General features: G+C 40.8%; 3 protein-coding genes across 3 annotated transcripts; 2 read left to right on the forward strand and 1 right to left on the reverse strand.

Moving 5' to 3' along the window:
- Positions 1 to 3,549: 3,549 nt before the first annotated feature.
- Positions 3,550 to 4,013, forward strand: LOC145392760 (uncharacterized). Its single transcript, XM_080267054.1, has 2 exons — positions 3,550 to 3,645; positions 3,756 to 4,013. Exons 1-2 carry the CDS (start codon positions 3,550 to 3,552, stop codon positions 4,011 to 4,013), a joined length of 354 nt encoding a protein of 117 aa, XP_080123180.1.
- A 10,909-nt stretch (positions 4,014 to 14,922) lies between these two features.
- LOC145392761 (uncharacterized) lies at positions 14,923 to 19,848 on the reverse strand. Its single transcript, XM_080267055.1, has 3 exons — positions 19,804 to 19,848; positions 15,281 to 15,373; positions 14,923 to 15,156 (listed from the first exon to the last, which is right to left on the reverse strand). The coding sequence occupies exons 1-3, from the start codon at positions 19,846 to 19,848 to the stop codon at positions 14,923 to 14,925; spliced, it is 372 nt and encodes a 123-aa protein (XP_080123181.1).
- A 146-nt stretch (positions 19,849 to 19,994) lies between these two features.
- Positions 19,995 to 21,960, forward strand: LOC145392762 (uncharacterized). The gene is made up of 3 exons (XM_080267056.1): positions 19,995 to 20,006; positions 21,482 to 21,562; positions 21,685 to 21,960. Exons 1-3 carry the CDS (start codon positions 19,995 to 19,997, stop codon positions 21,958 to 21,960), a joined length of 369 nt encoding a protein of 122 aa, XP_080123182.1.
- The last annotated feature ends 2,582 nt before the right edge of the window (positions 21,961 to 24,542 follow it).

Below are 24,542 nucleotides of genomic sequence, written 5' to 3' on the forward strand. Positions count from 1 at the left end.
ACGTTAATGCATCATCACACTATGCAGAGTTATGCATTGGTAAATGAAGGTAACTCCTAGTGTAGTTTGCTTTTTCAAACGTTCCTGACAAAATTAAAATTGTTTAAAATAACGTCATTACGGTAACGCCTGATAAAGCCCTCATCATCCCCTTCACTTCCAGACGTTCTCCTAAACCGAAAAAATTCGTCTGAAAATAATAGGAACTAGAACTGTAATAGTTCCACCTAATGTTCGTTACGATATCCAATTGGGGAGATTTTTACTTTTTTCTATCGGCAATGGCCCATGCCAGGACACATAACCTGCGACCCTTCAGATTCCTTGCGCAGTCTCCTATTCACCTGAAATAGCCGAGAGACTCTAAGGCCAGAAGAACAATAACTACTTACTCGTACTGTGTAGGGACACTCAACCAGGTCCTGAATTATGTATAATATAAACAAGATCTGAAGACCCTACGGTAACTTCTTGAGTAACATCAACAAGGGAGACAAAGGTGTCGAAGAACGCACGTGTCTGCTACTGTTTCTTACAATGACCTTGACCCCAGTGGGGAGATTTGATTTTTTTTTTCCCATCGGCCCTTGCCAGGACACATAACTTGGGCCCTTCAGATTCACTGGGCAGTCCCCGGTTCTGGAATAGTTGCGAGAGTCTGTGGCGAGAATAATAATAATAATACCAGTGAACACAATGTCTCAACGCAAGTAGTAGGTGGAGACTAATAAGCGTTATAAGGAGTCATCAGATTAAAGGATTAAAGTATGTGCCACGGGCGTGAGTGATTAGTGTTCCTTCCCAATGTGAGGGTGTAAGTTGCAGTGATCATATGAACATCATCACTGGAAGTACTGTGCATCAAGTCTGCGTGGGTATCAAGGAACTGAACTATATGATTATCTCTCTCTATTTATTGTTTATCTGAGTTGTCTTTCTGCTTACACATTAGTCTACAATTAAGGTGATGTGAGATGCAGCTGATATGACCATATCAAACAAAAAACAATTATCCTTACCCACTGTCAATACGCCAAGGTCTTCTCTAACAGGTTCTTGATTATTTTCAGACTATATCTTACGTTGTTAGAATATCTATTCCGTCTTTCCCTCAACATCCTCCTCCTCCTCCCCGTTTATATATATATATATATATATATATATATATATATATATATATATATATATATATATATACCATGATTATTATACCCATGTTTCCTATGCATACGCTAGGTAAGAAAGTCTGTTTCAACATATGAATCATGAGGTATCAAATTCCCAATTCCGTCTTTTTTTTTTTTTTTTCCGTGCCATAAGAGAGACAAAGATGTTTGCGCCATGACATGAAGGACAAAAAAAAATCGCTACATCCCTATCAGTTAGAAGGTGGTGGAGGAGGAGTCTTGTTCCCCGGAAACTGTTCTGCTTCGTAGCTTTCTTTCAAACAGAGAATACATGGATAGGAGCATACCTTTTCAGTTGTTTTAATGTGTTCTTTTACTGTTTATGCTAAGGGGTTTTTTGATGATTGACTGAATGAGTCTCTTGCCTGGTGCTTAACTTCAGTTTAATGTCACCTGAGACATTACATCCGAGTGGAAGCAGTCCTGTATTCTCACAAGAGTCTTGCACATATTCGCAGCCTATCGAGGTTCACTCAGTGATCTATATACACAAACTCACAAACGTAGCCTTTCAAGACCACATTGCACTGGATAATCCTTCTTTGAGCTCATATTATTCTACTACTTCCACGGACAGTGATGATTTCTGTAGAATCTATGATCTGTGAACTCCAAGACATACGGAGGACCTTGGACGTGGTACCGGAAACTGAATGAGAGCAAGCAAAGTTCCATACATACATCCAAGCATGCATGCTTGGATATATACATATATGATAAACAATAACCAATGGGACTTTCCAAAAATGAAGATCACTATATAAGTGTAACTGTGCCGAAAGAAAGCATACTTGTTTGATGGTTATGGTATGCCTAATATAATACTGTGACTGTCCCCTTAGGTCCCATGACGTCTCTTTTTATATTCTCATTGGAACAAAAGCAGATGATTCAACATTGGAGGGATTTTTCGAACTGTAGTTGTTATATAAATACTCTTAATTCATCCCTTCACCGCCAGACATCCTCCCTGAACATAAAAAATTCGACTAACTAAAATTAAAAAAAAAAAAAAAAAAAAAGTTGCCCTGAGGCTGTAGGTGTCAACAAGGAACGCACTTGAGTTACTCCCATGCCCTCGATTCCCCCTTAGGCTCCTGGACTTCATTCCGGCGAGGGCTGTCTTCACTTTTGTATATCCCTGTTTAATGATACTGATTCTGATATAATGTATTATAAGCTTTTGTAGGTGGATGGCACTGATATTCTTCTCATCGTTTTAAAATACAGCTCCTTCATTACGATACTCCATCGTTACGATGGAATATTAGTTCAGTTTAACCTTTTCGAGATGGAGGGATTAAACACTGCCTTAGTTAATCCCTACACTGCTATAGTTCAATAAAATCGTTGAATATAAATGTCCGGCAGTATCTTGATTAAAAAAAAAAAAAAAAAAACAGGCATCGGAGCGAAGAACTCAAGTGTAGGAAAGCTCTTTGCTTCGTAACTTTTTCTTAGAGCTCTCTCTTCTACATTGTATTCTTCACTGTCTTTGCATAACCAGATATTTTATTACAATGGGCTTCATTACGTCTCGTGAGACAAAGTTGCCACGTCACGTCACGTTTGGTCCTGAGCTACCTGAGGCGTGGCCACTGCCTGGGGTCCGCCCACAGGTATAAATCCAGCAGGAGGCAGCAGCCACTCAGTGTGTCTCCGGAACCTAAGCAGTCATGTATTATACAGTAAGTTGATACTGATGTGATTGATTTGGAAGGACATGGTTTTGGATACAGAGTGAATTCGTATTGTATCTTTTATAAAGGCTCCAACATGTTTGCATGCATCGGCCTTGGTCACTTACTGGCGGCTTTCCACTCTGCTCGATCTTTGGGAGCCTCCCTATTCAGTCCTTTATCCCTGAGGTCACACTTTATAACCTTGTCACAGGTCTTTTTCATATCTGTCATGAAAGCGTCCTGATTTAAGGAACAAACAAGTCTTGTACAAGAGATTAAATTTGAACATCCCATAGAAAAGGCAAGTGAAAATTTAACATTGGTTTATCGGTGGTATTCAGTGTACCAACAATAATGTTTGTAGCCTCTCACAATTAGCAAACACAGACCTGCAGTGTGAATGGTTTGAAAGGTGTGTCAGAAAGCAAGAACGTATCGGGATATACCTTCAACATGATTTTCGTACTTTAAACAGAATATGTATATAGTTACCCTGCAGTCCTTTAGGAAGTTTAGGGGATGATATAGTCATTCATATTATTTTCTTTTCCCCTCAGATTTTATACCATTATTATTAATCGGTCAATCTCATTATGCCAAACAACAATATTCTGTATGTGGAGTGAACCATCCATTAAACACTGTTCTTGTAAAACCAGAGATTTCCCCACCAGGTGTTGATGGTGTGCCTGCTGGTGTCTGCTGGTGTGGCTTACCCTGGCGGCCACGGGGGCTACGGAGGACATGGTGGAGGACATGGTGGCGGATACCATCATGTAAACATTTCTCATTTATGACCTTATTTGCGATATTGGTTGATGAAAGTACCTATTTGTTCCTTCTGACCCTTATACACGCTAAATCCTGTCCCTCTCCTTGTCCCCAGGTGCCCCTCCCGTACAGATACAGCTACGGCGTCTCCGCCAAACACACCAACTTCGGTCAGAGTGAATGGGGTGACGGACACGGAAACGTTGGTGGCGGGTACTGGGTTAACCTTCCCGACGGTCGAGTACAGAAAGTGTCGTACTGGGCAGGCAAGGGCGGCTACTTCCCTGTTGTGTCATACGCGGGTCATGCCCGGTATCCGGCTGGCAAGGGCCATGGTGGCTACGGACACCATGGCCACGGACACCATGGTTAATTATCCACATAGAGGACAATACCCCAGGAAAATGAACCCCATCCTTCAGGCTTGGCATCATATGGACTTGATATTGTCGGTTATATATTAGTACTTAGCATTGTTTACTAGGAAACTATGATTTAGTTGTACAATATTTATCTTATAAGTTGTATATAAGTAACTTGTCGGAGGCGGAGATACTTTTATGAATGATAGTTGTTCTTGTATAAAATTATCGTGTAATATGCAGTTTTTTGTTATTACCCTCTATTTTGTGGTGTAGGTTAGTGCTATATTGACATTTATTCCCATTACATTACTGCGCTGATTGTACTGCGCAACTGACCCTCGCGCGGTGTGGTGCGGTGAGGAGCTGTCCCTTCCCCCCTTGGGGCTAAGATACGAATATCTGTGTGGGTGGGTGAGTAAATTGGAAGTGTCCTGTCTCGGCTACCTCTCTTTCTCTGGGGATGCAGCCTACTGTAGGTACTGTATATAGATAGATAGACATTACTCTGTTGAAATTATATACAGCCTAGCCAGTTTAATGATCTTCCTACCGCAAGCATTGTAGATACATAGACAGATACATACATATGTACGTACATACATGCATACATATACGGAATAGCCTAGAATTGTACTTGCTGACATGGTTGTTCCACATACAGAGTTCCATGCTGATCTCTCTCTCTCTCTTTTTCTGTCTCTCTCTTTCACTTCCCTGGGTATGTCCACTGCGTCAGCCGAAAGTCTGATTTATAGATAATCTTCCGTTATTTTATCTTATAACAATAACTTATCGTGTAATCAGGATAGTTCAACTGTGTGAATTATGTGGAGTTACGTGGAGAGACTGACGATTGAGGAAGTGAATGTGGATGTGCTAGTGAATGTTGATGTGCTAGTGAATGTAGATGTGCTAGAAGTTACCTAGAGAAATACTTTGAGGTGGTTTGGCCATGTGGAGAGGATGAAGAATGGGAGGCTGACTAGGAGAGTAAGTGAGGTGGAGGGAATGGGAAGGAGGAGATCGAGGATGAGATGGAGGAAAAGGGTAGAAAAGCACATAAGAGAAGAAGGTGTGGTTTGGAGGGAAGGCAATCAGATGGCAGAGAACAGGGTGACATGAAGGCGATTCGTTTGTGGCCACCACGTACGGGATCATGGCGTCTTGTATGCACAGACAGGTAAACCCTACCCTTCACTGATATTATTTAAACTTCCATTTTGCTCCGGTCAGACAATTTCACTCAGTCTTGAAGAAATTTTGGGGAATGTAGAGGTGAGATATAGCCTACACAAATCCTTCTTCACCAACTGGCTGCTCTCATAAACTAATTAAAATCGTCTGGTAAATCATTAACAAAATATCTCCTCGGACTGAAGGGGTCAAGATAAACAGGTGTGTGGGACTGATTTATGACTCTCGGTGGTAAGGTCTGCTTCACTGAATTTATGGATTTCACAACAGGAGATTTTTGCCCACCGAAAACTATTACATATTCAGTGCCGACATTACGATGCTTTGTTTATCTTGGTGTGTGTGTGTGTGTGTGTGTGTGTGTGTGTGTGTGTGTGTGTGTGTGTGTGTGTGTGTGTGTGTGTGTGCTTTAACTTTACTTCAGTGCATCATCACACTTTATCCGAAGTTACGCATTGGTAAATCAAAGCAACTCGTATTGTAGTTTGCTTCTTAAAATCTTCTTGGAAAATATACCGCCATCATTGTAACGCCTGATATAACCCTAACCAACCCCTTCACTTTCAGGCTTTCTCCTAAACTGAAAAAAGTTTGTAAAACTAATAGGAGTATGCGCAATACGGCGTCACCGGATTAAAGGAATCAAGTATCTTTCCCTGGCGTGAGTGATTAGTGTTCCTTCCCAGTTTGAGGGTGTAAGTTACAGTGATCAGGTCAACATTCTCATCAGTAGAAGTACAAGTCTGCATGGGTATCAAGGAACTAAACCATATGAGTTAATTATCTGAGTTGTCTTTCTGCTTAAACATTAGTCTGCAATTAAGACGATGTGAGATGCAGCTGATGTGACCATATCAAAAACAAACAATTACCCTTACTCACTGTCAATACGACAGGGTCTTCTCTAGCAGGTTCTCGATCATTTTCAGACTATATTCTACTTTGTTAGAATATCTATTCCGTCTTTCCCTCAACATCCTCCTCCTCCTCCTCCCCCTTCCTAATCCACACACGTTACACACAGCTTCTGATTATATATATATATATATATATATATATATATATATATATATATATATATATATATATATATATATATATATATATATATATATATATATACAAGCATGCATGCATAGGTATATACTGTACATATATGATAAACAATAACCAATGGCACTTTCCAAAAATGAAGATCATTATATAAGTGTAGCTGTGCCCAAAGAAAGCATACCTATATGATGGTTATGGTATGCCTAAAGTAATTCTGTGACTGTCCCCTTAGGTCCAACGACGTCTCTTTTGTTATATTCTCATTGGAACAAAAGCAGATGATTCAACATTGGAGGGATTTTTCGAGCTTTAGTTGTTATATAAATACTCCTAATTCATCCCTTCACCGCCAGACATCCTCCTTGAACATAAAAAAATCGACTGTAACTAGAATAAAAAATATGTCGCCCTCAGGCTGAAGGGGTCAACAAGGAACGCACTTGATTTAATCCCGTGCCTTCTATTCCCCCTAAGGCTCCAGAACTTCAATCCGGCGAGGGCTGTCTTCACTTTCGCATACCCCTGCTTTAGGATATTGATTCTGATAAAATGTTTTGTAAGTTTCTGTAGATGGATAACACTGATATAATTCCCATCGTTTTAAAATAGAACAACATTGCTTGTTAATTCCTTCATTATGGTGGAGTATTAGTTCACTTTAACCTTTTCTAGATGGAGGGAATAAACACAGCTTATTTAATCCCTACAATGCTATAGTTCAACAAAATAGTTGAATATGAATGTTCGGCAGGAACTTGATTATAAAAAAGAAGTCATCTGAGCGAAGAGCTTAAGTGTAGGAAAGCTCTTTTCTTGGATGCATTTTCTTAGATCACTGTCTTCTATTTTGTATTCTCCATTGTCTTTGCATAACCAGATGTTTTGTCACTATAAGCTTCATTACGTCTCGTGAGACAAAGTTGCCACGTCACGTCACGTTTGGTCCTGAGCTACCTGAGGCGTGGCCTGGGGTCCGCCCACAGGTATATATCCAGCAGGAGGCAGCAGCCACTCAGTGTGTCTCTGGAGCCTAAGCAGTCATGTATTACACAGTAAGTTGATACTGATGTTACTGATTTGGAAGGACACTGGTTTTGGATATGGAGTGTATTCGTATCGTATCGGTTATAAAGGCTCCTACATGCTTGCATGTGTCAGTCCTCATCACCTATTGACGGCTCTCCTCGCTGCTCGATCTTTGGGAGCCTCCCTATTCAGTCCCTTATCCCTGACGTCACACTCTATGACCTGATACAAGGTCTTTTTCATATTTCCTATGAAAGGGTCCTGGTTTCAGGAACAGATAAGTAATTTACAGGAAATTAAATCTGGTTATCTCATAATTATACCATAGAAATACCGAAGCAAGTAAGAATTTAACATTCGTTTTGGGTGGTATACAGTGTACCAGCAACAGTGTTTCTGTTTTTAATGGGCAGACACAGACCTACAATATGTACGGTCTGAAAGGTGTGTCAGGAAGTAAGAGCGTATATACCTTGATGAAGCTTATCGTATATTAAACTGAAAATGGACATGGTTACCCTGCAGTCCTTGAAAGAGATCGTATATTCAGCTATTTTAATTAGAATTATTTCCCAGATTGTCTGCATATCGGACAAAACTATTTTCTATCTTGAGTGGACCATCTGGTAGACACTGTTCTTGTAACACCAGGAACTTCCCCAGCAGGTGTTGATGGTGTGCCTGCTGGTGTCTGCTGGTGTGGCTGACCCTGGCGGCCACGGGGGCCACGGGGGAGGCTACGGTGGTGGACATGGCGGTGGACATGGTGGTGGACATGGTTTCTTCGGTGGATACGGCTCAGGAGGGGGAATCACCTTCTTTGGCCATGGTGGAGGCGGACATGGTTTCGGAGGCCATGGATTTGGAGGTCATGGTGGCGGACATGGTGGAGGATATGGTGGCGGACATGGTGGAGGACATGGTGGCGGATACCATCATGTAAATATTACTCACTTATGACCTTATTTGCAATGCTATACCCATTTTACTCTAACTTGACTTAAAACTGCTACCTATCCACCTTGAATGCTGCGTTGTAATAAGCTACGAACAGTAGAATTTGAGGCTAATCTAGAAGAGGTGCTAGGGAAGGAGATTAGAGTTGTAGAGCTGTCTTTTTTTCTACCACTGAGCTACGTGAGATGAGAAGCAAAACGACAAAAGTCTGGGCCAAGGTAAGGTTAAAGGACTGTAGTTGATAATAACACCTTTTATTCCTTTTGACCCTCACACAGGCTAATCTGGTTCCTTTCCGTGTCCCCAGGTGCCCCTCCCGTACAGATACAGCTACGGTGTCTCCGCCAAACATACCAACTTCGGTCAAAATGAATGGGGTGACGGACACGGAAACGTTGGTGGAGGGTACTGGGTGAACCTTCCCGACGGTCGAGTGCAGAAAGTGTCGTACTGGGCAGGCAAGGGCGGCTACTTCCCGGTAGTGTCATACGCAGGGCATGCCCGGTACCCGGCTGGCAAGGGCCATGGTGGCTACGGACACCATGGTTAACTTTTTTTTTTTTTTTACGATTGTTTGGACTATAAACTGAAATGTACACATTGACCTTACACAGATTTGGGACTGGCTGCTATGTATTATACTTTGCTTTGCTCATAAATATTTAGTTTTAAGTTTTAATCTAGGCTGTATTGCATTGTACTGAAAGTGACGGGTAATGTCTGTATACTGTAGGTCGTTTATTTTTTCCTGATACAGTACTTTATTGGATGTGCTTTTATGAGTGTGTGTGTGTGTGTGTGTGTGTGTGTGTGTGTGTGTGTGTGTGTGTATAACATGTGAGCGTGTCAGTTTCGCTGATACTGACTGCAAAGGTTGTTAGTGTGTTCTTTGAATAAATATTTTGGCATGTTATTTTGCTCCTTAATTCCATGAAGCGAGTTACTACTGTGTATACTGGTACCTAATCAAGTGCCTTTGCTCATTTTGGGTGCACGGTATTAATACAGACATTATGTTAGCATGGCTGAATTATTAGCTCACGAATAACTATACATATATTAAAGGAAAGTGATTTAGCCCTAACTTTTCAGACAGATTTAAGCATTATTAAGATTATACTAGTGAACTACCAGACTCTTAATGCATAAATAAGTAGGAAGATTTATTTTATGCTTGGTAAACTAGTTAGGCGCTGAGAGCAAGCAGTGGTGGACGAGTCGGTAGAGAGGTGACTTGTCTTATTGGACGTGAGTTAGATTCCCGGCTGAGGCAGGGATCAGTTTGAGAATTTAAAAATCAAATACCGATCTACCATGAAACCCATCGGCATGTCGTAAAAACATCTTCACTAATACCAGTGGGCTAGTCCTGTATGAGACAGCCCTAGCATGTATTCAACATGAACAGTGGGTGTTAGCGCCTAAGTGGTGACATACAGAGGTGTGTGGTACGTAGGAGGACTTCTGGACCTTAAGGAACCGTCGATCAAGTCTATGCCCAGAGTCTGACGCTTAAAGAAAAAGAAAAGAAACGTAATCTCGATATTTTTAAAGCCGACAATAAGTGAAAGCTCAGGTGTGCTGCGGTCATATGAATTTTTCAGTCTGTACGAACAGTAATATATATCCAGATTTCATTTTTCCATCTGCATGATTCAATCTTTCTGTCTTCTCCACAGTGTTGCATCATTATTTCTTTACCTTCTCTGCACTGCTCAACTCTCTGCTTCCATTCTTCCACCTTACTGCAGGACACATAGCAGCCGTCTTTTCTATCCAGGTAATTGGTGTTCTCATATCTTCATGGACTGTTAACAACTGGTTAGTTATGGAGCAGTTTTTCTTCTATCTACGACCTCCAGTCTTTTTTTGTGCAATGCTTCCAGGCATCTCGAAATTCATGGATCTTGATTTTAGCATTCGTTTTGTTCATCTTCCGTTAAATGTTAAATGGGCCCTGAAACCTAAACTGGACTACAAACGTATGAATAGAATGCTACACAATTTCGAAGAATGAATGAAGGAGATGCGCAGTTTCTTCCTGTGCTCTCAAAGAAAACGTGAAAACTGCATACTCAATCCTGCGACTTATATACCGATTTTGTCGAGATCCATGTGCTCACAATCGACTGCATCTGATCATTTTTATTTTTAGGAAGGGGCTGACCCCCGAAGAATCATTGCGGGGGGAGGGGTCACGCTCCCTAAATATCGCATACGGATGAAAGTCGTTTGTACAACATGTTCTAAGATATCAAAGCTGTATCTGGCTTCCATTCACTATTTCTGAGAATACTGAATTTGGTGAGGGATGGCTGCCCCCCAAAAAAACTTGTAGCTGGAGAACTGTATACGAGCATAGTGGAAGACCTTCGAGGTAACCGGTGAAACTCACTTTGGAAATTATATTCAGATATTTCTCCTCTTTCTGATAGTTTTTATTTTTAGGAGGGGGCTGACCCCCCCAAGGATCATTAGGAGGGGGGGATGAGGATCACGTTCCCCAAGTATCTCATTACGGATGAAAATCAATTGTACAACCTGTAATAAGATACCAAAGCCATAGCTGCCCTCATTTTGCCACTTCTGAGAATATTTTATATGGCGAGGGAGGATGACCTCATTAAAGATAATGGTGGAAAATTTTATGTAGTGGAAAACATTAACAACGAGCCAGACGAACTTGCCGGAGAATTTTCGTTATTATTCATGCGCTCACTTTCCCCTATTTCTGATCGTTTTTAGTTTTTGGAGGCCATTAGGGAGTCAAGCTCACCAAATATCGCATTACAGACGAGAGTCCATTGTATAACATGTACCATGATATCGAAGTCATATCTGCCCTCTTTTCACTAGTTCTGATTTTTTTTTTTTTTTTTTTTTTTTTTGTGAGAGGGCCGACCCCCATACAAATAATGGTCGCAAAATTGTATATAAAGAAAAGCCTTCCCAGTAACCAGCCGAACTCATTTGGGAAGTTTCATACAAATCCATCAAACAGACTAGAAGTTAAAAGCACACACACACACACACACACACACACACACACAGCCTGAATATCGCCCAACGGTATAAGACGAGTTGCCGAAAATAATACCATCCTTCATCGCAGGAATGGTTTATATATATATATATATATATATATATATATATATATATATATATATATATATATATACACTCGTAATAAACGTGGATCAAATATATACATGTTTCATGAAGTGTTTTCAATTCCCAAACTGCCGAAGTGGATATTGGTTCATTTGGATGTTGACTAATTCATAACAAAATGATGCGAATTAAGTTCTTCATTCTTAAAGAAAAGAGCATATGATCTGAGCTTAAATTATGCAGAAAACATAAAGGGACGAATCATCAAGCTTTGATGTAATGCATAATGATGATCATGTGGTGCAACTATTTATTAATTATCTTTTTTGCACAAGTTGCTTGTAATTAGAATACACACTTTATCAAAACAGCATTCCAACTACAAGCGTGGGAGTGAAAGTGATGATCGGCAATTCCTGGAGTCAGCGGCCAGGTGGAAGTCATAAATGTGGAGGATCACACGATGACTCGCGTATTGGCGGTGACAATGGAACGTCCGCATCGCATACCCCGAATTCCTGGTGTAGGTAAAGGACGCCTGAGCGAGAATGAATGTCAGCTGGGTTCACATGGAGCGAGTAAAAGGTTTCAGAATACCGCCTTCATTCATTGCTTTAGGAGTTCTCTTGTGTGTGTGTGTGAGTGTGTGTGTGTGAGTGTGTGTGTGTGTGTGTGTGTGTGTGTGTGTGTGTGTGTGTGTGTGTCATAAATTTTGCGTTAACCTGTAGTCCGTCGTCCAGCCTGAACGCAGAAAAACGACCTTGAAACATGATCTTTTTGGTACAACTGACATCATAATTTGGTGTTCCAGCCTTTCTGCCCCTGTGCCGTAGAAAAGTGAAGCTAATGTGTAATATTTATGTGTACTTTTGTCATTCAAGGAAGAGGAACCAAAGAATTATCACTTCATTATGACTTAAAATGTATTTCGTGCAACGCCAAACAATTTTGCTTATGTTAGAAAGGAACCCTAAAGTTGAAGGAGCTATTTAAGGCTATATCTAACCTATCAAGTCTTAAAAAATCCCTACTAATCCGGATAAAATCCCCTACAAACTGCAAGAATAATATGCAAATATGTCAATGTAATGAGGAGGTAAAAAAAAAAAAATCCACTTGGGCAGACAAAACCACGAATCCTCCATGAAGGACTGGAGGTCGTAGGAAGGGAGAACGTGGGAAAAATAGCATTAATGAGTAGAAAGGCTATAAATTCACCATGTTGAGAGGACGTGCACCTAGACACTCACACTACAGTACTGTATTTTGGGCAGGATAGTTAATTTAAAAATGAGCCCGCGTTCCTATAATCTAGTTGCTGCATCAGACCATGGCACCGAACTCAGCAACTTTTTTCATTCTCTCTCTCTCTCTCTCTCTCTCTCTCTCTCTCTCTCTCTCTCTCTCTGTTTCACCTGGCAAGGACATTAATTGCTTTTCATGGTGAGATCATTTATTACTGAAAAACATAATTGATACTAGTAATGGCATAATTTTCAGCATAGTTAGTATAATTGTTTCCACACTCAGTTGCAAAGATGGAATGCCTGATGCAATGTGTTCTGTTATTTATTCATTTACATGCATTTATTTATGTATTTACTTGTATTTGCTATTTTCTTTACTTATAAATTTCTTCTTGCTGTATTACATTCAGGTCTTCGATATTCAGAGTGGGAATTCACTGTGAGAGATGTTTTCGAACAGATCAATATATCGATATGATTCTCTTCTCAGTCATTCAAAATCATTCACATTAACTCATCATTCTTTTGTGTATAGGATTTTCAGTAATCATAGTAAGCTTTCCCAATGACACTGAACCTTTTGATCGAAATGGAATTAAATACCAAAAAAAAAAAAAGAAAGAAAAGAAAGAAAATCAAGTGCTAACCCATTTGTTTTTAGGTGGAAAAGGTTTATGTGTGAATCATGTCCCGGCAGTGTGTCTACTACTGTCTATCTATCTATCTGCTTATCTGTCCATCTATCTATTTATCTATAGCCAGAGGCCTTACCCCAATAGTGTCCACATCGAATCGCCTTCACGTCACTGTCCTTCGCACTCAGGCGCCCTACCACCACCCACATCCCCGTCACTCATGTATCTCCTCATGCCATCCCTCAAGCTCATTCTCGGCCTCTTTTCCCTCTCCCACTTTCTCATTATACTCTCCCAGTCAATCTCTCAATTTCTACTCTCACATAGATGTCATTCGCTAATTCTAATGCTGCTCAGGCTGGCGGAGTAGGTTTGTTTCCTCCTACTCTCTGTTCACCCAGGAGTATGATATTGTGGCTATAACACTGAATACTCCGAATCGTCCTCTGGGAGGAGAATGAGGCTTCACCAGAATTTGACTCCCTGCCTTGACCCGAGTGTAGTCGATAGTTGCTAGTCTAATGCTCTTCTTCATATTCTTCTCCACCTCCTCTTCCTCCTCCTGCCTCCTCCGCCTTCTTCTTCATCTTCCCATTCATGCACACATTAAGGATGAGTATGGGATTTTTGGTTTCATTTCTTTATTTTTGCTGACTCTCTGGTTTCATGAAATAATTTTAGCTTTTTTTCAGTATTTTTTATAAATATATATATTTGTGTGTGTGTGTGTGTGTGTGTGTGTGTGTGTGTGTGTGTGTGTGTGTGTGTGCTGGGGAATGGAGAGGTAATCCTGTGCTAGTTTACATTTTATTTCTTTGCAAATAATAATAATGTTCATCATGACGTTACCTTTATCACAAGGTCCTCTTGAGGTCCGACAATGACATATATATATATATATATATATATATATATATATATATATATATATATATATATATATATATATATATATATATATATATATATATAACATTTTCAAGGAGTGTGTTATGAAAAGAAAACGAAAGATAATTATCAGAGAAAAAGCCATTATATTCGGAAGTAAAAAGGAGGAAAGACTGCACAATAGTGACAGTTTACATCAGAGATGTTGGAAGAAAATCGAACACAGTGGAGTGCTGTGGAAGTGAGGAGAGAAACAGTTTCAATGAGTACATGCTTCTCTAAGAGTAGACTTATACTTCTTGGTGACGTCTGATGATTCTCAAAAAACAGTAATGGAGAGAAAGGAGAGCCGAGATTTCTAATAGTACCGGTATGTAATATGGCGGACTGCTTTACACTGAATGGCAATAAGAGTATATTTTTTATTGATGACATCAATACACATACAGTATTTAGTCCGATAGTAGTTAAGGAAGAAATGCGAAAGAATTAATCTTCTTCTAATTACTTAGTCTGTGTGTCATGGCACAGAACTCATAATGCCAACACCACACAATCTCTGTAGGCATCTCAAGCTGCGAAATATATATACATTTTTATTTTTCACTTGGACTGTGGTGGGAAAATAGCCTCTTGAATCCATTTTCTTTTTTAGCTTACTCATGTAACCTTAAGACAAATACATTCAGCTTAGGAGAGACTTTTCAAAACAGAGAGGTTAGACACAGCTTTCAACCCCTTCACCATTATGTATATCAGCAAAATCGTCTGGTAGTAGCAAGAACAAAGTAAAAACGGGTTAATTTTTAGTGATAGCCATAACCTCCCTTGCCAGCCGGGTAGCGGGCGGTGCCGGAGTATGACACAACCGGGTAGAAGCCGCTGCCGTCAGCCCAGTACGACACCTTCTGCACGCGACCGTCGGGAAGGTTCACCCAGTACCCGCCATTAACGCCTCCGTATCCGTTTCCAGACTCGCTGTGACCGAAGTTAGTATATCCGGCGGAGACCCCGTAGTTGTAGGCATATGGGGTGGGAGCCTGAGGATGTGAGAAAATTTACCGTCAGTTAAAAATAGCCAGACGAGCACGTACCACTTTTGTCATGTGAAAGATCAGCAGCTAAGTCAAGAAGGAGTACAGGATTGACAGAAATAATGCTTACGCTGTATCCATATCCTCCGCCATAGCCTCCTCCTCCACCGTAGCCACCAGGTACGGCCACAGCAGCGGCCAGCAGTAGGCTCAGCAGCAGCACCTGATGGAACAGTTGCGTGTTATACCATCGTCACTTCACTGATGACAAGTGGTGGTCGTCATTCAGTGAGATCAAGAGCAAGTTCCTGTCTCAGTTTTAGCGTGAACGAGGAATTTTTCAGCAAAGCTAGTTTCTATTTTGGATGGTAGATTACTAACATCCATTCAGTGTGGTTATTATGATTTTTTTTTTCTTTTATTATTTCAAGATTGTGCATGTATGAGTATTTCTGTACTCGTGTCTGTATCTGCATTTGTGTCAGTTCATACCAGTCCACTGGAGGAACAGACATTCCTCTTTGAAGGAGGGTGACAGCCAGAGTTATCCTTTTCTTATGCTGGGGAAGTACGAATGAGGACATTGTGTATGAGAGAAAATACTGTGTTATTTGGATGTGCCTGGAAAGAACTGTAATGTATTATAAACACTATTAATAATTAGTTCCAACATTTTCCTAACCCCTTATTATAAACTAGGTGTGTCTTTTTCCGCCATATATAACAAAACCTTTAAATAAACTAGCGGAAATGCGGTTTTGTTCCGGTCATGGACAATATAAACAATGGATATCTTTGTCACTACTAAATGATTTCACAAAAGGTTGACAACGTAATATTTATCTCGGTAAGTAAAAAGAAGATTGTTTTCTCACGATCTCAGATTACACAACCCGTTCACATTTTCAGTCAGAAATGTGTTTTAGAATATTTTGGCTTTTCTCCACAGTTGGTACGGTAAGTTGGGAAAATAGGCAAATCACCTTTAAAGAAAACAGTAGGTTTATAATAAGTAAATCCTCCGTCATTTTCTGTTATTTCCATTGGTAGGTACGGGTCCGAACACCCACCCACTTGGTACAGTGCTACTTTCAGATCATTTTACACCAGATAACAAGCCAAACGGTTCCTTGTGGTCCTGGAAACAATTTATTACGTTAGGTGGTAACCATAAAACCAAACTGACGCCTTTTGGCTGCAGTAGTTCGGAATATTTAAGGACATACAACCAGCTTAGTCGCATCGGTGGAAATACAATGATCGAACAATTTGTCATTTTTCGGTGACCGAGCGTATGCAAGGACGTCACTTTGAACTGGAGCGTTATAATCAGAATGCACCATAACGAGGACTTGCTGTAATTGTTGCCAGTTTTCAGATGAGTACAAGTTAGTTTGAGGCGCTCAGGGTGAACTTAATGTTGTGCGTGACTGAAAGGGAAGTATCGAAATGACTGGTATGTAACTGACACTGAGGCTTTATACATGGAGGTGAACATCAGAATGGGTGACAGAGCTTATATACAGCAAGGACTTAATGGGTATCAGCTTATTGCGGAGGACATGATTGTGTGGGGTGCTTGGAGCGAACTGCCTGATGTGTGACGGACAGAGAGGCCTTACACATGAAGGTGAAATGAGCGACAAACAAGGCAACATAGCGAGGCCTGACTAATAGACACGAACATACAGAAGGGTACATGTTTGTGTGAGGCACTTTAGTTGAGCTGGTTGGTGTGAGGCTTTGTACAGTAAGGCTCTATACTTGGAGATGAAATAAACCACAAAGTGGGTGACACAGCCTTAGACGAGGACTTAAATGGCTATCAACTTACGGAAGAATACATATTTGTGCGAGGTGCTTTGGGTGAACTGAGTGGTGTGTGGCCGACAGAGAGGCTTTATACACAGATCTCCCCCTGTCAACAAGCAGACCTCCCAGGCAGCCAAGGTCTCGCCGTGACCTGGCAAGATTAGCAGAGTGGAGGAAAGGAGGTGCATTGTGGCGTAATTAGTGGACACTTGAGATCTTACACCCACGCCTCTACACCCGACTACACCCACCCACCTCCACCCACTACACCCACCCATTACACCCACCACACCCACCCACCTACACCCTACAACACTCACTCACCGACACCCACCCACCTACACCCGGCTACATCCACCCGACGACACTCACCACACCCACCATTCCGATGACTACACCCACCTGCCACAGTGAAGAAGGGTAGGATCGGGAGTCAAAATTCGGAACTGCAGTCAGGTTGGGCAGTTCTTTTTCTCTTCCAGGAGGGTCTAGGGTATGGCTAAATTAGGACATGGTCATACTAGGAAGGGAAAGCTTACAGAGTGGTGCTGAAATTGTATACAGTTCAAAAATAATGAGAGAGTGGGTGATGGCGTCTGGTATAGGTTGTCACGAAATAACCAAGGATTGTCTGCATCTCGTAAGATTTATTTTTGAGAGGACGAGATATAGGAAGTTTCTGCATGCACACTTCCTTGTTATTCCCGCAAAACTAGGGTTGTGAGGACAGTGACACTGAGGCGATTTGTTTGTGGCCACCGCTTCACGGATTAAGACGTTTGGACATAATGTAGATTGGTAGACAGACAGTGCCAAATTATCCAGTATTAATAACGCGTGGTTTACAAAAAAAAACATGTACTTTGAGTGACATGACGTTATAGGGTCAGTGAAGTATTGTCTAAAGTATTAAGTAGGAGGACAGGTGCATAATATCCAAGCCCTTCGGTTAACGGAAAAGGGATGTGATATGCACTGTGAGTGGGGTAAATTCGTAGGGGTCACTTAAGTATGAACTGAACGGTGAGGTAGTTATCCTTGCCCTGTGTCAATAACGCAGTGTTTAATGTAGAAGTATGTTGTATATACTGTGTAGGAGGTGTCTTTTTTTTTTTTTTTATGTGTCCGACTCTGAGCATAGGCTTCACAGCCTGCTCTCAAGGCCCAGTAGTCCTCTTACATTCCATACACCTCTACATGCCACCACTTTGGCGCTAATACCCACCATCCATATTGAATTCATGCTAGGGCTGTCTCTTACGGGACTGGTGTATTGGTATTAGCGGGGGTATCTTTATGACATGTCGGCTGGTCTTCTGGTAGATCAGTAAAGTCTGATTTAATGAAATTCAGATCCTTAAGCTGTTCCCTGCCCCAGGGGGGATTTGAACCTGGGTCCGGCAGGACTGCAGGCCACCTCTCTACCGATTGAGCCACCGCCTCCCCAAGAAAGGGGGACGCTTTCGTGTGATGGCACCGATACAAGGGGGCAGTGGAGCTACTCGGTTATAGAAACACTCTTCAATTCCCTCCTTATCCCCCTCCAAAAACAAGATGATGGAGTGCAAGTAATGGGTAACTTGTCCTGTTGGATGAAGTAGTACAGATAAGCATATGGATAAGCATATGGAAAGGATACAGAAGTCTAGTAAACGTTCAGTTATCTTGGTAGTGTGGTACAGAACGATGGTAGGAGTCTGGTGTTATGGATTCACTAAACTCAAGACTTTTGTATTTTCGATATTTTGGTACAAGGACTATAATCCTGGGGTCAAACCTTCGCGTGTCATGCCGTCTCTTGGACTGGCACGTTCTAACCACTGAACAACTAGGCTCTCACATCATCATTATTATTATTATTTTTTTTTTATTATTACTTTTAGTAGTAGTAGTAGCAGTAGTAGTAGCAGTAGCAGCAGTAGTAGCAGCAGACGTAGCAGTAGTAGTAGCAGAAGTAGTATTTATTTATTTAATTATTTAGTGCATACAGCAGCAGGAGCAGCTCGACTTGGCCCCCTCCAGTTAAGAATATACACACATAATATCCCACTTCTGTTTACACCTAAAGAGAGTCCAAATCGGGCAGAATTTGTTGCATCTTCTCAATAAACAAATTTCCATGTCTGTCTCCCATTTCAACAATTATCACTGTAAAATTAAAGACACACAGACACACCGACGAAAGTTTGGGTTGGTGCGGTGGGGGGGACTGAGTGACGGAGAATGGGAAATGCGATTGTGTAGGAAATAAAAACCAACAACAAAATAATGCTTGTCGCGCCACAGAATACTCTCAATACAACAAGGGAAGCAGGTCATTTGAGGAGATATTGTGCAATGCGAGAAGGGAACAGTATCGGTGGGAGATAGTCTACGAGAATAAGAATGTAGGTTTCGGTGCTAAGGGATAAGTAGTTATATCACGGAAGTATTGTAATTAGAAGGCTAAAAGGATGGCAAGGTATAAGTGTATCAGATACCGTGTTTTCTTTGACATGTTTGGCAGGAAAATTTATGAAGTAAATGGGGAGGGTATCTGTAGTCATTATGGAATTGAATTAAAGCAGTAGACAGGTTACAATGTCGACTTTCATATATCCTCATATCCCACCAAGCGATACTTTGTGATCATCATCATTTTTTCCCCTATGTCTTGCTTAGATCACATAATTATTAGACTCTTTGCTAGCCTCCAGTTTTTATATTCATAAGTTAGAGCAGGCAGAGAACATCGACTGCATACCTTTCACCAGTGAGATATAGGCAATGAACCCTTCAAGATTGTACGCTCAGCAGTCGAACCTTCTAAGTTAGACCTATCGTGTCAGATCATATCCTAACGACTGTGTCTGAAACTGGCGACGGTGCTTGTGTTTCTGGCGTCATTATTGCACCACCATGAGCCTCACTTCCTCTAATGAAACAGATTTTTCGGGTCACGGCTGAATGAGGCTGACGGGGTCCTCTCACAGGTATATAATCTCACATCCGACCTAGCAGCAGTCAGTCCGCCATCAGGAACACCCACAACCATGTACTCTTCCGTAAGTTGGCGATATAATGCACTAATCATTGATGGATCACTGGCGTTATGCAAGGAAAACGTCTCGAGAAATGCTTGACACAATTTACGAACGAACAGGAAGCAAAGAAGACGTGGTAGTTGTGTCTTTCCAGGATATAGTTGTGAGAAATTTGAGCAACTGAGAAGGCAGATTTACAGTCGTTCCTTTACACTTTATGCAAAACTCCGTACAGTATACATAGAAATACAACCTATTGTATACTATAGACGTAAGTGACTGTTGATTAAGAGAAGAACTGAAGTTGTTGATTAACATGTTGTATTCATTGGCTTTTAACTTCTAGATCATAGTTATATTAACTAATCATTGTTAATCAGTATCACACATATTCATATACGCTTCCATTAGAAACAATTATTTATTTTTTAATCTATCGAGGTCAGGCAAGTGGTGTTAAATCTTTTATGATCAATTCTCACTCTCGTGGACCATTTGCGTTTTCTCTTGTTTACGGTACTCGTTCTCATTCTACATAATGTTAACTTTGGTGTTCAAATATTATCTAATGAGTTATGTTTGATTACAGTGATAATTTCCAGACTTCCCTTTATAACTAATATATATAAATACGTACTGTACATGCCCAAAGAAAGAATGAAAGTGAGAACTATAATTTATTTCACTAGACATTAGTTAGGAAGCCCATAGTTAAAGTCCAGTTGTCCACACATGCTTCTACATTAATTTTGAGGCCACACCATCTCAAGGGCCACCTTTCAGATGTCCATTTCTCATGACTGTTGTGGTACTTCAGGAAAATCTCATTCAAAGCTTGTGCGTGGGAGTTTCATTTAACATGTCAGTCACAAACATTAGATAATCCTTACGGCTTTCCGTGTCAAACTGGAGGAAAAGGTGAAAGCTAGTACAAGAATTACTCATGTGTTGCCATAGTTATAGATTTTCTCATTTTCATCTCTGCTTACAGACAATAAATCTTATCAGTCACATTTTTTTTTTTTTTTTTTGTCCAGGTATTACGAGAAAATATGATACAGTATAAGTCGTACATAACATGCCCGAGTGCCACAAAACATGCTGTATTTAAGGACTGCGTGAGTCAGATCTACAAGTGCTGATATCCGTATAACTGGATGGATGATGTATGTGTGGAGAGGCATATGACAAAATCTGCACTCTTATTTGCCCTGACACTTGGCACAATGCTCTCTGTCCCACAAGAATATTAAAGAACATTTTCACGAAGACTACTTGGTCCGCGAGGTGAAGCCAAGAACCTCGAAGACTTGGATGGATGTGTGGCTGATGTTAATGTGCGCTATGTTGAAAATTTTTCTTCTGTGTTATCCTGATCCTCATTCTTCATTCCTCTTCCTTATGCATAACGTAAAATGATGATGGTGATGATGATGATGATGATGATGATGATTATGATGATATGAAGTTTTAGAAGATATCCATTACTCCACCAGGTGCTGTTCCTGTGTCTGCTGGTGGCTGCCAGTGAGGCCCTCCCTGGTGGTTATGGTGGAGGCGGCTATGGAGGATACAGCGTGAGTAAACTGAGTGTTGGATTTATCCGTGACGTTATTTGGCACTCACTAATAATCAGCACAATGTTTGTTCAATAAATCCTCTTCAGACATACAACTGAGCCTTGCCTTTCCGTCCTCAGGCCCCCACCCCGTACGCCTACAACTACGGGGTCTCCGCCGGATATACTAACTTCGGTCACAGCGAGTCTGGAAACGGATACGGAGGCGTTAATGGCGGGTACTGGGTGAACCTTCCCGACGGTCGCGTGCAGAAGGTGTCGTACTGGGCTGATGGCAGCGGCTTCTACCCAGTTGTGTCATACTCCGGCACCGCCCGCTACCCGGCTGGCAAGGGAGGCTATGGCGGTGGAGGCTATGGTGGCGGCCATGGTGGTGGCTATGGCTATCATGGATAATTCTTCAGTACCGACCATATAAGCAACACGATGAAATTACAGGTTTTGAATGCACTGTACTTTCAAAATCACGAATAATTTTCTTGGATACAATATTTCTCTGATCTGTGTGACACCAGTACCGTTAGTACCTAATTTAATAGTAGTCTGTCCCAGCGCTGTGTACATAATCTTCTGTAAGAGCTCCAAATTGTCACATGCAATTTTAGTGTGCTCTTGGTGCGTCTGTACATGTGTGTAGTACTGAAATATATATTAATAGCTTTAGTTTTCATCATGGTTATAACTATAAAACCAATAAAGAACTTCATCTTCACCTTCTTCAGTTTTGACCCTTCAGAAATTTGAGAAATATATTAATTACTCTTAGGAATTTGCCATTTTCAAGTCTTTCTACAGATTGTATTGGCCTAATATTGTTTTGCAGACGCGCTTCATATAACTAGCACACATTTTAATGCATAAACAATACTTAATTACACATCCGAGGATTAACAACGCTGGGTGGTAACCATATAACCAAATAACGGAGTGGTGTAGAGCCTGCTATGGTGCTCCTGCTGACTGGGAGGAGAGATGCAAATGCTGCGTCTATCCGGGAAGTTTATTTACATTCTGTTGACCATTTTTTCACTGTTTTTATCCAGTCAAGACTGGGGTAAGTTAGATTTGTTTTGCTAGTAACTAGTTAGGTTAGTTTGCTAGTCATTAAGTTAAATCTGTTAGGTTAAGTTAGGCTAAATTAGGTTAGGTTGTTAGGTTAGAGGAATAAAAGGAAGGAAGAAAGAAAGAAATCGAACTGTGTTGACAGGGAAAATCAGACTTAGCACACAGTGAAAAAACGGTTTACAGAACGGAATGTGCATCAGGGAACCAAACCTTCACACTCTTCCCCTGGTCTCGCTTTGGCGAGGCACTGTTTCCCTCAAGAGAACATTGGTTCACTGCACGGGACGGCCCTGCAGGGGATTGTTGCTTGCCTGCGCTTGATGGGTCAGCTTGACCAGACTGACCGGGGTTAATTTTATCAGTTGGTTTGAATGTTTAGAGAATCATTCACTATTATTACATTATTTGGCTCCCACTGAGGATACTAAGGTTTTGCACTAACCCACCAGATGATGGTTCACACTAAATAATATCACCTGTCAAGAGTGCATCTCCAGAGAACGTTAGTGCAACAGAACTGACAAGAATCCAAAAGTTTTTAAAGCCAGTACTGTGCAGTGACAGCGCTCTGTTTGCTACGTGACAGGCATGTTTTAATTACGAATACACTAATAACTAAGATTACTGAACAGACATGCATAACCATATAAATATATATTGCTTGTTGTAGTGTGGGGGAAATCTTTTGGTATTCTCCTTGGGTAACTTCCTGTTCTGAGCTTTGTGTTATCCCTTAACCAAAAAATATTACCTTCCCATGTTAGCGTAAGCCCCGACCTTTGTTCCTCCTCCTGACTATCACCTCCTCACTATCTATTAACTAAGTAACTCCAGATTCATTGTGTCGCTATTTATCTTCCTATTCTTATTGTGCTTCGGTTTCCCAGAAGACACAGTTTTATACACGCATACTTACACAGTCCAGTATATTCTTTCTAACTCAGTACTAGAGGCGACAGAAACAGCTTCGAAACACATACGTTCAGGGTCAGTATTTTGAGTTAGTTATATAAATGTAGATGCGGCACTTCTGATGTTACGATCTATGTGTGGGGGTATTTTTTTTTTATGCAAGGAAGAAGAAACCAAAGGCCAGGATGTATATACCTTTCGTGTCTGTAAGTTCCTGAACGTCTTGCGGTGTCCGGAAATCACCTGGACCGTGGGACACCTTGCATGAATCAGTTCTTCCCCGTGAGAGACCTAAGAAGTAATTATTTGCCTTCTCTCTCGCATGGTTGCATCGACTATAATCATGGACAGACAGACAGACAGATATACAGATAGATAAATAGACAGATTGATAGATGAATAAATAGATAGATAGCCAGATAAATAGATAGATAGATAGATAGATAGATAGGTGGACAGATAAAAAGAGATATAGAGAGAAAAATATAGCCTTGACCTTCAAAAAGCACCATTATTTGAATGAAGTCCTCTGCTATAAAAAAAAATTGAGAAATAGATAGCTAGATGGATAGATAGATAGATAGATAGATAGATAGATAAATAGATAGATAGATAGATAGACAGAGAGATGGATAGACAGATAGACAGATAGGCAGACAGACAGATAGATAGACAGACAGACAGATTGATAAAACATACAGATAGCGAACCAGGTGATATTTTTCATGTAAAAGTGGATCATAGGGGTCAGAGTGCTATACTGATAACCTTAACCCCCTCATGATCGGGGCAACTCCAATACTGTATTTCGGCTGATGACAAACGATATATTTCAGCTGAGAGTAAACCAAAGGAGCCTCAGTGCGTTAAATTTTTGATGGGACCCCCTTACGTCCGATTTTCCTTTTAAAAATAATAAAGTTTTAACCTGATTGGCAATAACTCCTGGGAAAAGAAAAAAAAAAATCTTCCTGAAAAATGCTGAAAGTCAAGTGTTTAGA

Source organism: Coenobita brevimanus, chromosome 23 (genome assembly GCF_032717465.1).
Source record: "Coenobita brevimanus isolate Jiangsu-jjx chromosome 23, ASM3271746v2, whole genome shotgun sequence".
NCBI lineage: Eukaryota > Metazoa > Arthropoda > Malacostraca > Decapoda > Coenobitidae > Coenobita > Coenobita brevimanus.